General features: G+C 39.7%; 2 protein-coding genes across 7 annotated transcripts in view; one reads left to right on the forward strand and one right to left on the reverse strand.

Moving 5' to 3' along the window:
- Positions 1-7,495, forward strand: part of creb5b (cAMP responsive element binding protein 5b) — a 43,157-nt gene extending 35,662 nt beyond the window's left edge. For 5 of the 6 annotated variants that reach the window (XM_067509949.1, XM_067509947.1, XM_067509950.1 and 2 more), the window contains exons 8-11: positions 739-1,068; positions 2,341-2,568; positions 3,590-3,698; positions 4,670-7,495. In XM_067509949.1, coding sequence (XP_067366050.1) covers positions 739-1,068; positions 2,341-2,568; positions 3,590-3,698; positions 4,670-4,824 — 822 coding nt within the window. In that variant the 3' untranslated portion in view covers positions 4,825-7,495. The remainder of the gene's footprint in view (positions 1-738; positions 1,069-2,340; positions 2,569-3,589; positions 3,699-4,669) is intronic. The other variant, XM_067509946.1, reaches the window with a different exon arrangement.
- Positions 7,496-8,107: 612 nt separating this feature from the next.
- cpvl (carboxypeptidase vitellogenic like) lies at positions 8,108-12,547 on the reverse strand. The gene is made up of 13 exons (XM_067509951.1): positions 12,392-12,547; positions 12,068-12,246; positions 11,788-11,909; positions 10,875-10,989; positions 10,692-10,750; positions 10,471-10,550; positions 10,299-10,365; positions 9,846-9,968; positions 9,608-9,739; positions 9,313-9,411; positions 9,059-9,232; positions 8,717-8,899; positions 8,108-8,626 (listed from the first exon to the last, which is right to left on the reverse strand). The coding sequence occupies exons 1-13, from the start codon at positions 12,394-12,396 to the stop codon at positions 8,528-8,530; spliced, it is 1,437 nt and encodes a 478-aa protein (XP_067366052.1). The 5' UTR covers positions 12,397-12,547; the 3' UTR covers positions 8,108-8,527.
- Positions 12,548-12,582: the final 35 nt, after the last annotated feature.

Here is a 12,582-nt window from a genome sequence, read left to right on the forward strand (position 1 = left end):
ATGAAAACATAGCCATTGTTTGACAAGGTAACAGTGTCCACACTTTCCCACTTATTCCTAAAGCAGATGTATGTAAGTAAGTCATGTAACTGGGCAGACATGGACTTGTTGAAAATTTGTCTAGGTCTGTGTATAGTAGATGAAGCTGAAGAAATATTTTGACACTCGAATATTTGGGTTATGATTTTCTCTGGTCTCTTATTTGTCTGTGATGCCCAGAAAAACAGACTCTTGAGGAGAGTACATTTGGTAAACATAGGGAACACAAGTGCACCTTTAGTGAGCCTCTCTCTGGTCTCGCGCCCAGGCCACATTGGGTCAGTCTGGGCAAAGAAGACCACACGGTTAACACAACAATTCCCCTGCTGGCTCCACAGTGAGACCAGGCTGAGGGTCACACCTTGCCAACAAGCTCATCTCACCGGCAGACATCCACAGTCACACACATACATGCTCAGCAGTGAGGGAGGCTATTAGGAATATGAAGAGGAGGGACTGGTGGGATGGCAATCGTGAAAGGTAAAAAGGGGGAATGACAGGACTGAAGGAGACACAGAGGACAGTCTAAGTGTCTTTGATTAGTTCTCCTGACATATGGATTTATGGAACCATTCATCATCTCATCGTCAGCTCTCGGTAACTGCTGATTATCAGTACCCTGAAAGTATGTACATACTTAAAAAAAATAATAGAGAATGATTTTAAGCATCATGTTTGGCGTCCATTTTGTGTATTTAGAGACTGAAGGCTGCACTTTCGCACCACCCGGGTGCCATCACCAACGGAAACATGAACTCCATGGGCCACATGATGGAGATGATGTCATCACGGCAGGACCAAGGCTCCCACCATCACATGCACTCACACTCACACCCGCACCAGCACCTGCAAGCCCCTCCCCATGCCTACCAGCACCACGGGCATCACCACCACACCCAGGGTCATGGCCAGGGTGGACAGCACCATCCGCAGGGACACAACCCCCATCACAACTCACACAATCCCCATCTCCATCCTGGGCACCCACACCAGACCTCACCACACCATCCAATGCACTCTGCTTCACAGGTAAGCAAAGTACATTTCTAGGAGAGTAGATGCATGCAGACAGCCTGAAGGCCACAAGTTCAATAACACATAAACTACGCTGCACATTAAAACCTCTCATAGAGCTAGACACCACTTCTAAATACTAATTAGTAATACTCCTGAAGAAAAGCAGTGCCTTAGTAGTGCTTTAAGCGTTTTATTCATTGAGTCAGCTATCAATGCTTCAATATACGGTAGGAGTACACACATAGGAGTACACTCAGAAAGTCAGTGGATAAACACATTTTAACTTGTTGCAGTCATAATGCCAAGTAATTTCTTGGTCAGCTACAGTTTAGTCTCAGATGCTTGCTATGAAGTTAAGGGGTCATGAAGAGGCTTAAAGTTGCTATTATAAAAGATGTGGCAGGACTGTCTTTTGGAAACTAAGCTGCATTCCCTCTGCCAAGCTGCTATTATATGGCCACAAAATGCTCCAGGTGCAGAAGAAGTTTTATATTTGCTGCGCCTGATGGTGAACATACAGCATTAGCTAACAGTCGTAGAAATGCATTAATGTGAAGATATGGTTTATTTTAACAAAAGACTTTGGAAGTATTGCAGACAGCATTAAAAATAACAATGTGAGACACTTCGTCCTTTCATTGTCTAATGCCCTCTGCAGTGCCAATAATTTTGGATGAAGGACAATCTGACTTCAAGAATTGCAACTCACTGTATGTTCCAAATGTCCCTTTAAGGCATTAAAACAACACTCCCTCTTTGCACAGAAGCCAATAAAGCAGCTTGTATTTTCCATGGTTCTCATAAAATAGTAATGATCTTAAGACCTTGCCACCTGACCTTGCCAGATTTATGTCAACATCTGTCACTGCATGTACATTTATAGAAATGAACCTTTTGACTGTGTCTGGCACTGTTGGTTTGAGTGGAAGTGGGCGATGGAAAAACGGCCTCCTGACACCTCTTTAACAAGGTGGGCAGGCTGGTGAATCCACCCAGTCACTCAGTCACTCCTGACACCCATAGCCCGGTTCACAGGGCCCATGGCACAACAGCATGTTGACTTAGTGTATGGTGCCGGACATAAGATACCTGCAGGAAGTAATGTAAAGGTCCCTGTTTAGAGGCAAGAGGCTTTGAGGACAGTGCAGCGATGACAGTAGGCAGGTGAATTGCCATCCACAGTGTGTGAGAATAGCTATGTGTCTGGTTGAATGGTGGCAGACGGACACTCTCTCGTAAGATCAAAGGGTTCAGTGATAATGATACAGTTTCCCCAAATTTCAGATGTCACCTGCAACTCAACAGATGCAGCCCACGCAGACCCTCCAGTCTCCACCCCCCAGTGGTGGGCGACGCAGAAGAGTAGTGGACGAGGATCCAGATGAACGCCGACGGAAGTTTCTGGAGCGGAACAGAGCAGCAGCAACAAGATGCAGACAGAAGAGAAAAGTGTGGGTGATGTCATTAGAGAAGAAGGCGGAAGAGCTCACTCAGACCAACATGCAGCTTCAGGTACACTGAGCTTCTGACCCACTGCTATATAGCAGGTCATTAGGTATTTTTCTCTGTTCCCCATTAAGCTTTATCAAATTATCCATCCATCCATTATCCTTACCCACTTTTCCTGTTAGAGTGATCCTGTTTTTCAGTTTCCAAATATAAATTAAACAATAAGTTTCACTGGTGTGGTTGGGTGCAAAAGATTGCATCCCCTTATTTTGAAATGGCATGAAGAGTAAAGCAAGCAAAAAAATATTTTTATCAACACAAAATATTTGGACCTTTAGCTAGTACAATGTTCATCTGAAATTGTTTTAATTTTCAAAGGGAATGCAAGGTTTGTGGTTAGGTTTGCATTCCCTTGAAATGAAACTGCCTTTTGGGATTTGCAAACCTAAACCTAACATAATAATAATGTAAAAGTGAAGTAATTAAATAGCGGTAAATCAATGAGATTATAACTTTAATCTTTCCTGATGAAGAAACATTTGTACTAACTAAATGTGTAATAATGAATATTTATGTTGATGAAAACAAAATCTTTATTTTTGTCTGCAGTTTTAAAATAGGGAAATACAGGTGCAAACATTTGCACTGTATAAGTATAAGGCAAAATCAGTTGGATGTGAACGGTTTTCCTACAATTCATCTACTATCTATGACATATTATTTGTGAATTATTGCATAATGTGCAATGCATCGGACTTCCACTAAGTTGGGAAACTCACAATAAACAGATTTGTTTATTAATAATCTCAATATCATAGCAGCTGAAGTATTCCCAAAATGATCGATTCTACAGTTGGCATAACACTATACTGAATGTCTCAGAATTTAACACCTTCGATCCAAGATTTAAAATAACCCTGATAGAAATAAAAATATTTAGTTGTTTTCATGGAATTACTGGGTAATAATAGATTGAGGCAATTAGTTTGAATAAAGTATTAAATATTTGAGGATAACAGAACAGTCTGTCTTGTTTCCATGGATTTTAGTCTTAAAATGCTTTTTTGTATTTCCCACTATTCAGAATGAGGTGACCATGCTAAAGAACGAGGTGACCCAACTCAAGCAGCTTCTCCTCACACACAAGGACTGTCCCATCACCACTATGCAGAAAGAGTCCCAAGGTTACCTCAGTGAGTAACTTGAGCATAAACACAGACACACACACAACTGGGATATTGACCAAAACCACACCTTCATGTGTGTGCCTTAGCCCTACAGTGCAGAAAGCACCGCTGTGGAAATTCTCTATATTTGTCTTGCCAAAGGAAAGGTATAAACTACAGAATGAACTATGATGGACTCAGTGTCTGCCAAGAATCTTCACTCATTTGTGTCCGTAACCAGCTCCCACGGTTGCTGCATGACTCTTCCATTGGGTGTTGCAGTCTTGTAGCTGGCCTCGGCTCGGAGTTGCTAGTCTGAATCCCATAAGAGGCCTATTTTTCCATCCAAAATGCACAAGGCAGCAGAGGCATGACATAAGAAAGATGTCACAGACTGCACAAACTCTCATGGATACAGTACCTCAGGATTTCACTGATTATTGGACTATGCTCAGACGTGCATGACGTCAGAGCCCCACCCTCTGATACAGACACAAGTGACATTTCCATGTAATTAGGATAAGGCACCTCCCTGTGTGGCTTTAGCACAGGAAAATAAGGCTCACAATCCCTTGGCTGAATGGCTCTTTTATGCAGGAGAGAACCAACTCCCAGACTGGGTTGGGAGACACTTTCATCGATGAGCCTAGCTTTTGTACAGATGTCTTCTTCAATGTGCCCAAAATTCATCAGGCATGTTTATGGAGTTGAGTAATTTACTTTTCCATATTTTTGTTATCCATTTGTGGCCTATTTTTGGGATGATAGGTGAGAATTGGGTATGAATTTATTTTTCATTTGTTCAAACTAAGTTTTTGTCTTCTAATAAAAGTTTTCATCTTCTATTCAATAACCACACTTGGTCTGTCTTTATTTTGTTGTTATTATTATTAAAGCCTCTATGTATAGTGTGACGGTCATATAGCAATTCAACTTTACACATACTTAAATTTTACGCGTATGCTGACTATACTCAGTGATGTTTTCTGTCTCCACAGGTCCAGAAAGCAGTCCAGCGAGCAGTCCAGCGCCAGCTTGCTCCCAGCAGCAGGTCATTCAGCACAACACCATCACCACCTCCACCACACCTGTAGGGGGAAACAGTGTACACGGGCAAGCCAACCACCGCACAGACGTTAACCCCATCCACTAGGGAGTATCACCCTCGCCGTAGTCCTGAACTGCCCCCCACTCCTCTGCTTTCTGAGAGTTGCCAGCTGCACATGCTGCCTCTCTGTCCCTCCATCAAGAAAAACCTCAAAAGCCTGTGAGGCTGTTCTTTATAAAGTAGCCACAGTATGTATTTTTATAGACCAATTAATGCCTAATGTTATATGGTTTGTTGCCTCTTTTTTCAAATATACTTTTTTTGTGCTTTTAGCAGAAAGGAAGTTTCGCTAATTTCAATTAAGCGACTTTTTGTGTTGTAAAATGGTACAAAATGGACCACGGTGTTCATGGAACCAGAAGTAGATCTTACATCTCTGTATGACTAATGAACTGATAATCAGTCAAATCGTTGTGTCACATGTGGACAGTATGATTGGTATATGCATTATGTGTATCATACCGAGGACTCTGAATAAGTGAGTCGAATGTGGCTGCCTTCATTTTGTGAAGCCAAGGCAAACTGTCCTCTGATGTCTTGAATTGATGTCTTAAAGATAGGAATATGCAAGCAGGTGTACCGATCCCTTTCTTTCCTAGAAATTTCTTTCCTATGACTGTTTCCCTGTCAGTTGTATTCTCAAAAAGTGTTAAACATACAGTTTGACAGTGAAAATACCATAAGATGAATTGGAAGAAATACATCTCAGTATTGATCAGCTTTCCTGCTGTATGACCACATTATGAACAACATGGCCAAGCCACTCTGGTCCTAAGGACATCTGATGTTGTTACAGCTACAGAACTGTATACTGTTATACCAGTGAGGCAGCTCAGGAGTTGAAACGAATTCCTTCATTCTCCAGGACCAACTGAAGCTTTAATTACGGAGGACTCTTCTTGTGTGTGGTTGTGCATTTGGATGCACAATTTGGATTCAAGTTCAAAACGTCTTTGATTGCGTGGGCCTGCGTAGTTTTCAGTGTGCATGTGTATTGTGTATACATAGTATGAGTTTGTGTTTTGCCTGCTTTAGTCTGCGGAACAAAGCTCAGTGGTTGTGTAAAGACAGAAAAAAGTGTGGCCATGTTTTTTTTACTGGCATCCCACGAATGGCAAAGTATTTTATAGTTTCTAAAGGGAAGTAGTTTATACCTGTGCTTTCCTAAATGTCACAACGTGCCTGAATTTTTCTCAAAACCTTTTGTTGGCTTATAGGCAACAGAAGTTCTTTTGACCAACATAAATATCATTGTTTTCTTTAATCAATGTATTAATTGTTATTTTCTCTGTTACTGGCTTTCTTCTAGCTGTTTGCTGCATGTTAGGGCAAAACCAGATGACCAAGGAGAAAAATAACTCATGATCCATCTGACCTCTGACCTCTTCATCAATTTCTTTTCCTCTTTCTTAGGCCTCGTCTGTATTTTAGATTGGTGATGGATGTATTCATAATAATATGGTCTTGAACTTATTTAACCACTTCTCTTTTTCTCTTTCCTATGACCAGGAATGTCAATTCTTAAGCATGATGACCATAATGCACTGTGTTTTACAGTATGATGGATGAAATACATTCCACTGACAGGTAAAGCAATCCCAGAGCTGTCTATGCACTTTGTCCTCTGTCTTGCCAGAGGGTAGAATAGCCATATTAAGTCCGAGTAATTCTCAGTGATCCCCCTTTTTCAAACACCAGCGAAAAACATAACCGTGTTTAGCTTTTTGGATAGACTCTGGCTGGTATCCTTTATGTGTCTGTAAACAGAAGAAGGGAAACTATAGTTCATTGTGCAGAATGAACCTTAGTTAGAGACCATGTCTCCATATTAAAGGCCTTTGTATTCTGGGGGTAAAAACAAAACAAAACTACCATTTCAGTTTTGTCGAAGATGAAGGATGTAAACTGAATATGCTCTTTAGTGTCGCAATGAGTCACGTTTGTTTTCTTGAGGCATTCAGACTGTTTGTGACATCTTCACCTGAAAGTCTTTGTGTGCAGCTTAGTGTGTGTGGTGATGAGAAAGAGATATTGATTCTCTTTAAAAGGGCTTCGTTGTACCAACCCTTTAAGCTGAAGCTACTTCCTTTTGGTTTTTTACATTGTTAATCATTCCAAATTAACCTCTCGCATGTGAAACTATGGTAATGACCTCAAAATGCTTACAACTGGAAATAACGTTTAGAGGATGTGGCTTGTTTAGGGTTTGATAAGAAAAGAAAGTCTAACTTTTTTTTTTACAGTTCAGAAAGACTTTTGTTACTGTAACACCAGACAGAAGGTAGGGATGGATGTTTTGTGCGAGTGTCTGTGTGGATTTGTGTGAGAGGTGGAGAGTAATTCCTACACATTAATGATATAACTGTATTATTTTAAATCTAAATGTATAAATATTGTACATATTAATTTCTGTAATCCTGTACATTTAATACAACCACCTTTCATTTTTAAGGGAGTAATTGTATGGTACATGTTTGTAAATAATGTTTGCATAGAACATTTTGCTTTTCATTGTATATCAAGGCTCATTTCAGCGCTACAATCCATTGTTTATATGTAATGAACCAATTGACCCTTTTTCGCCTGCATAACTTTGTACATTTTGTGTCTAATGACATTGTCTCCATTTGGTTTTGCATTTGTACAGATGTTAAAGTTATCACTGCAGTTACATTACAGTATGAAAATAAAGCATTTGTTCTATAATGTTACAACTGATTTGAAGTCAACAATGTATTTTGTTTTATTCTGTTAACATGTTCAGATCAAATTATCAACAGCATTTCTACATGCTTGTCCTTGAGACATAACTGCTCATTAAATAGTTAGATGCTTTAAAGGTTTAGAATGCTCATTAATTATTAAACTGTCTAGACAACTTGATAGATGGCTGATGAAATAACAACTTCAATACACAAACATGCCAAAGCACTACAGAAACACTGCTGTATATACACAATTCTCAGCCATAACAAAACCTTACCATGCACCACTGTGTGCCATTCAAACTTCTAAATGTGTTTTTGCAACATGCAAAACTGTTCTTAAACTTTCTTCAGCAATCTTGAAGTTATATTACCAGATGATGATCAAGTCTAAAATTATGATACATTAAACAATGACAGGAATTTCTGCAGTGATTGTGTGCTTTTCTGGGTTTTAGCTACAGAATTTTTTTAGAACACAGTGACCCCTGGTGTACATTTTGTTGATTAAAGTTACTAGTTGATGCTTATTAAGAAAAACCCATGTGTATGTGCGTAAAACACCCCGGCAAAGTCAGAAAGATCCCATCAGAACATTAAAACACACAAAAAAAAACACGAACTAACAAAAAACCATTTTATTTCAAGTTCATGTTCCAGTATGTTCTTTATATTTCACCTTCAAGCGAGTGCTGCTTAAGTCCAACACAGCTTTTTTTTTTTTCACTCACAAATTGCCAACATAAATTGTTTTTGGAATTCTCAGACATTAACTTTTAACTCAAGTTACATTTCAAGTCACTAAAACAAAAAGAAATGTAAGCAGTGATTCAGAGGTTCTCAACCAGATTTTTCCATTTGGAGTACTGTTTAAAGTTCTAAAGAAAATATCAGGTCTGCTAAAACATAAGGAATCAGTTGCAAATATATGTACAACGCCAATATGTGCTGATTTCTATGTGTTGTGAATAACATTCAGTGTTCAGCATTATGAGCTTTAGGTGGAGGTGCTTTGATCAGCTGCGTTCCAGCACTAAAACCTTTCATATCCAGCCCCGCGTTGAAAGGAATCTGTCAATCATGTCAAAGGATCTCGCTGGTTGGTCATAAGGCAGAATGTGTCCCCCTCCACGGATAATGACCTTGGTGACCAGAAGGCAAGACAACTAATTTTACAACAAGTCTATGTGGAATACTTTACATTGTTCCAATAGTCACGAATAGCCTCTTACCTGATAAAACTCTTGCACTTGTCTTACATAACCTGCCACCTCTGTGTCACTGGGCTGAACCTTCCAGTGGTAGCGAATGGCTCTTTTGTACCCTTCAGCCCCAGTCCAGTTAACGGTCGGCAGGAACCTCTCAGTCAGGGGAGCAGCTACAATTACATCCAGCTGACCACTGTAGATTAAAACCTGGAGAATAGGGGGAAAAAAAAATGTGTGTGACAACACAAGTGCTTTTAAGGTGTGGAAGACAAAGGTGCTATTGTTCTCCGAAAGTGAAAAAAATTGCGACAGATACTTTTCTTTTAACCAAACAGCTCAATATCAATAATGTGATTCTTATTCTACCCTATAGTTGTCCATCAGCACCCCAAGCCATGGTTTAATGCTCTTCATGACATCCTGCAGGAGGTGCTTCTCCACCTCAGAGCCATTGTGAAATGTCAGGTTGCCCACATGGATGGAACGTCGCACCTCTGGCAGAGTCACAAACTGGGAGAAGTACTCCTGGTCTTCAGGCTCCTGTTTTGTAGAAAAAGAAATACAGAGGGCTGCCAAAGCATATACAAGCAGCTTTGAGGTCTGCCAGTTTCTCTCAGTACCTGACACATCATGTAGTTGTAGTAGTTGGTGCAGCCTGTAACATTTTGGAAGAAGGAGGGGTATGGATCAACATCCCCATTCAGCAAATGATCAAAAACCTGAAGACAGAGATGTTCCAAATGTGCTTTGATTTTATTCAAAACATTTATCCTTATTTCAGAAAAAAAATGAAATTTTTATCTAGTGTTTTAAGATGAATTCCTGAAAAAACAATAGAAATGATTCTAGATAAACTATGATAAACAATATCAACTTGTATTTTGAGAAATTTGAGAGGTACCCAACATCTTTTACCTGAAAAGCCTCCAACCATTTCTGCTGCTGGATGAGCTTGACCCCATAGTCTGTCTGCTGGACAACATACTGTTTTTGGTTTTCATCTATCATGCCTGTTTGATACATGAACTCACCATAGCCACCAAGCATCTGGAATAGAAAAATATTTACATTTCAGAAGAAAGACAAAGACTTGAGCAGAAGATGTTACAGAGGCAACATGGAGAAATATTGTGACACAATGTTAGATACACACCATTTCTGGATCGCAGAGCCCATCACCAATAGCCATCCCCTTGAGGTTTATTTTCACCTTGGCAGTGGGGTTATTTTTATGGATGTAATAAGAAATGGCGGGAACATACTTCCCTGCATAAGACTGCACATGCACAGAGAAACGTTTACAGAGTGAGGGCAATTTCTTAGCTAGGTTAGTTGTTTTGAATTGTCAGAAGCCATTAAGACCTTCTTACTGCCTATAAAAATAAAAAGTGTTACATGTCAGTATTAGGCTTCATAAAAATATTATCAGGCATAATTAAATCTTTCTCAAAACAGCAAACTTTGTCTAATGAGCATTAATCTGGGAGCAGGTTGTCTAACTGTTACTGTGTGTGCTTAACAAGTTAAAAAGCCACTTGTGTAAAACTACTAGTTTTAAAATATAAACATAATTATTTGGTAGACCTCAACAAAACAAACATCGTACCTCTCCAGTTGCATAGAACTCATTGACCTGATACTCAGGAAAGATCTGGAAGAACTGTGTTAAAGCACTAAAAAAAAAAAAGTGTAAACAATAAGAGTCAGTAAGCATCGAAACGGCACACTTAAAAAGCCAAGAGACAAAACTATGTTTCAATTATGGAGCAGTGATTTACATATAAAGATCTCTGCCAACATCATCCTGATTTTGAGCAAAACCTTTGTCATCATCAGTGAAGCTGAAACCGGTTCCAACCTGTGGAAAAAAGTAAGAAAAAAACATAAAACATTTTTAGTAAATATTCTTATAGATTAAAATATTGCTGGGAAATCGCAGAATTTAAGATCCATTTCAAGCAATTAGTTTCTTGACAGATCAAAAATAAGGAATACATACTGGATTATCAATGTACAAAACAGAATATCTGGTTGTCCAGGCGTGATCCCTCAAACGAACTGAAGAGAAGAAAAATTAGAAGAAAATCAAAATAGTTCCCACAAAAAAAAAACAGAGGCCTCAAGATGATCAGGTTCCATCTGCAGTACAATTGTCATACATGCTACGTTGGGACAGAAATACCTGTCATGTTCTTATAAACCACGTATGGTCCATGTTCCACAAACAGCCCGAACATGGAAGTACCACCAGGTCCACCTTGCAGCCACAGCAGGACTGGGGCTTTGTCTTGGCTTGGCTATAAGTCAGGGGAGAAGAAAATACAGCAAAGATCTTAGTACCACCTTGTGGTGATTTTAAGTTATCAACAGAGTTAAAAACATCTGCAGTGTACTGAAACCCCTTGATAGCAATAAAGATTACAATGAAGCTTTAAGTTATCAGATTGTACAGATGTGGAAAATGTTTCCAATATAATTTCAAACATCTCTATTTAGTCCATTAACACTTAGCCAAATTAAGGATGTTTTTAAAATGAAAATGAAAGTATAAAGTGAAAATCATTTTAAGTTCTCACTGCTATCGTTTGTAAATTGGCTTCTAAAACACAGTAATGGATGTGTCCAAAAAAAGTGTGTTGAAATGTATTTGCAAACAAAAAAATGTAATTGCATTTCACAGAAACAGAATGAGATTCTCAAATTTGTAATTGTCACAGTTGATGACGTTGAATAATGAACTACACAGTGAGTGGCCCTTGTAAAAATAAATCCTTCTGCACATTGTATAGCTGCATGTTACAAGTGGAATGTGACTTTACTACAAGTATGAAATACAGACTTGGTTATTGATTTACAGCTTTTGCAAGAACTATTCACTGATCTAGCCCAAGTGAATGGCTGAAGTAATGCGGCACTTTAGACAAAATTCTGCGGCTGACAAAACGCACAAAGGGCAGTTTCTTATTATACGTTGACTGAAGCTCAGTTTCAAGAACAGGAATTTATCTAAAAATGTCTCTCCCCTCCCTGGAATGCTAACTCTGATGTGATTCTGTGATATGGAAACCCTCTGATGAAGGAAAGTTTGAGCCTACCATTAGTGCAGGGAAAAACCAAAAGAAGAGGTTGCTGTTGTAATTTTTGTTGACAGTGAGGTACCCGGCATAGCTCTTTACGTTGGCACCAGGCAGATCGCCCACCATACTCAACTTCCTGGCTGGAGGAACAAAATGACAACACATTAACATCGATGGTGAACAAAATATCATGTGGTCGACTGGTGGCAGCCTCTGCAGCATAGTTAAAAATCTGCAACAGGGAGAATTGGTAACTACAGTATCACTGCACTTTTATGTAATATGCATGTGCTTTTACCTTCATCTATGGCACCCTTCTCCAGGTAAGGAGTGAGAAAGAGAGGGGACCCTGGGTCGACTCCATTCAGGCCGCTGACCCGGTGAGATTTTCGGCAGAAAAACGAGGAGCAGCCCCGTGAGTGTGCAGAGTCGAGACAGGCCCACAGTAACAAAACACCCAGAGTTTCCTTCAGCAGCCTGGGGAATGTACAACATGCATATCAGACTACGCAAGACTGGTCAGTGATAGCGTCTCAACTCAGATCTCAAGTTAACGGTAACACCGAGTGTCCCACTACAGGCAGGAGAAGTTAAAAACAAATGTACATTTGTAGAAACTCACCTCATGTTCAGTGGAAACAGGGGAACATTCAGCCTTCACACTGAGAAAGGTCTTAACAAGAAGCTGATGGACCGAAGACTGTCTTCGTAAGGCCAAACAGCCAATCCCAGACTCACGTGATCTAACCTGACCCGATCATGTGACACAGTATGTCACGTGATGCGCGCACACTATTTCCTCGGCACGGTCTT

This window comes from Channa argus, chromosome 7 (genome assembly GCF_033026475.1).
Source record: "Channa argus isolate prfri chromosome 7, Channa argus male v1.0, whole genome shotgun sequence".
NCBI lineage: Eukaryota > Metazoa > Chordata > Actinopteri > Anabantiformes > Channidae > Channa > Channa argus.

Bases quoted from the DNA above. Each gene is read 5' to 3' on its own strand.
- cpvl (XM_067509951.1), bottom strand. The intron at 10,551-10,691 runs GTATGTATTCCT...TTTTTTCCACAG, and splicing joins TTTTGTACATTGATAATCCA to GTTGGAACCGGTTTCAGCTT. The intron at 10,366-10,470 runs GTAAATCACTGC...TTTTTTTTTTAG, and splicing joins GTTGGCAGAGATCTTTATAT to TGCTTTAACACAGTTCTTCC.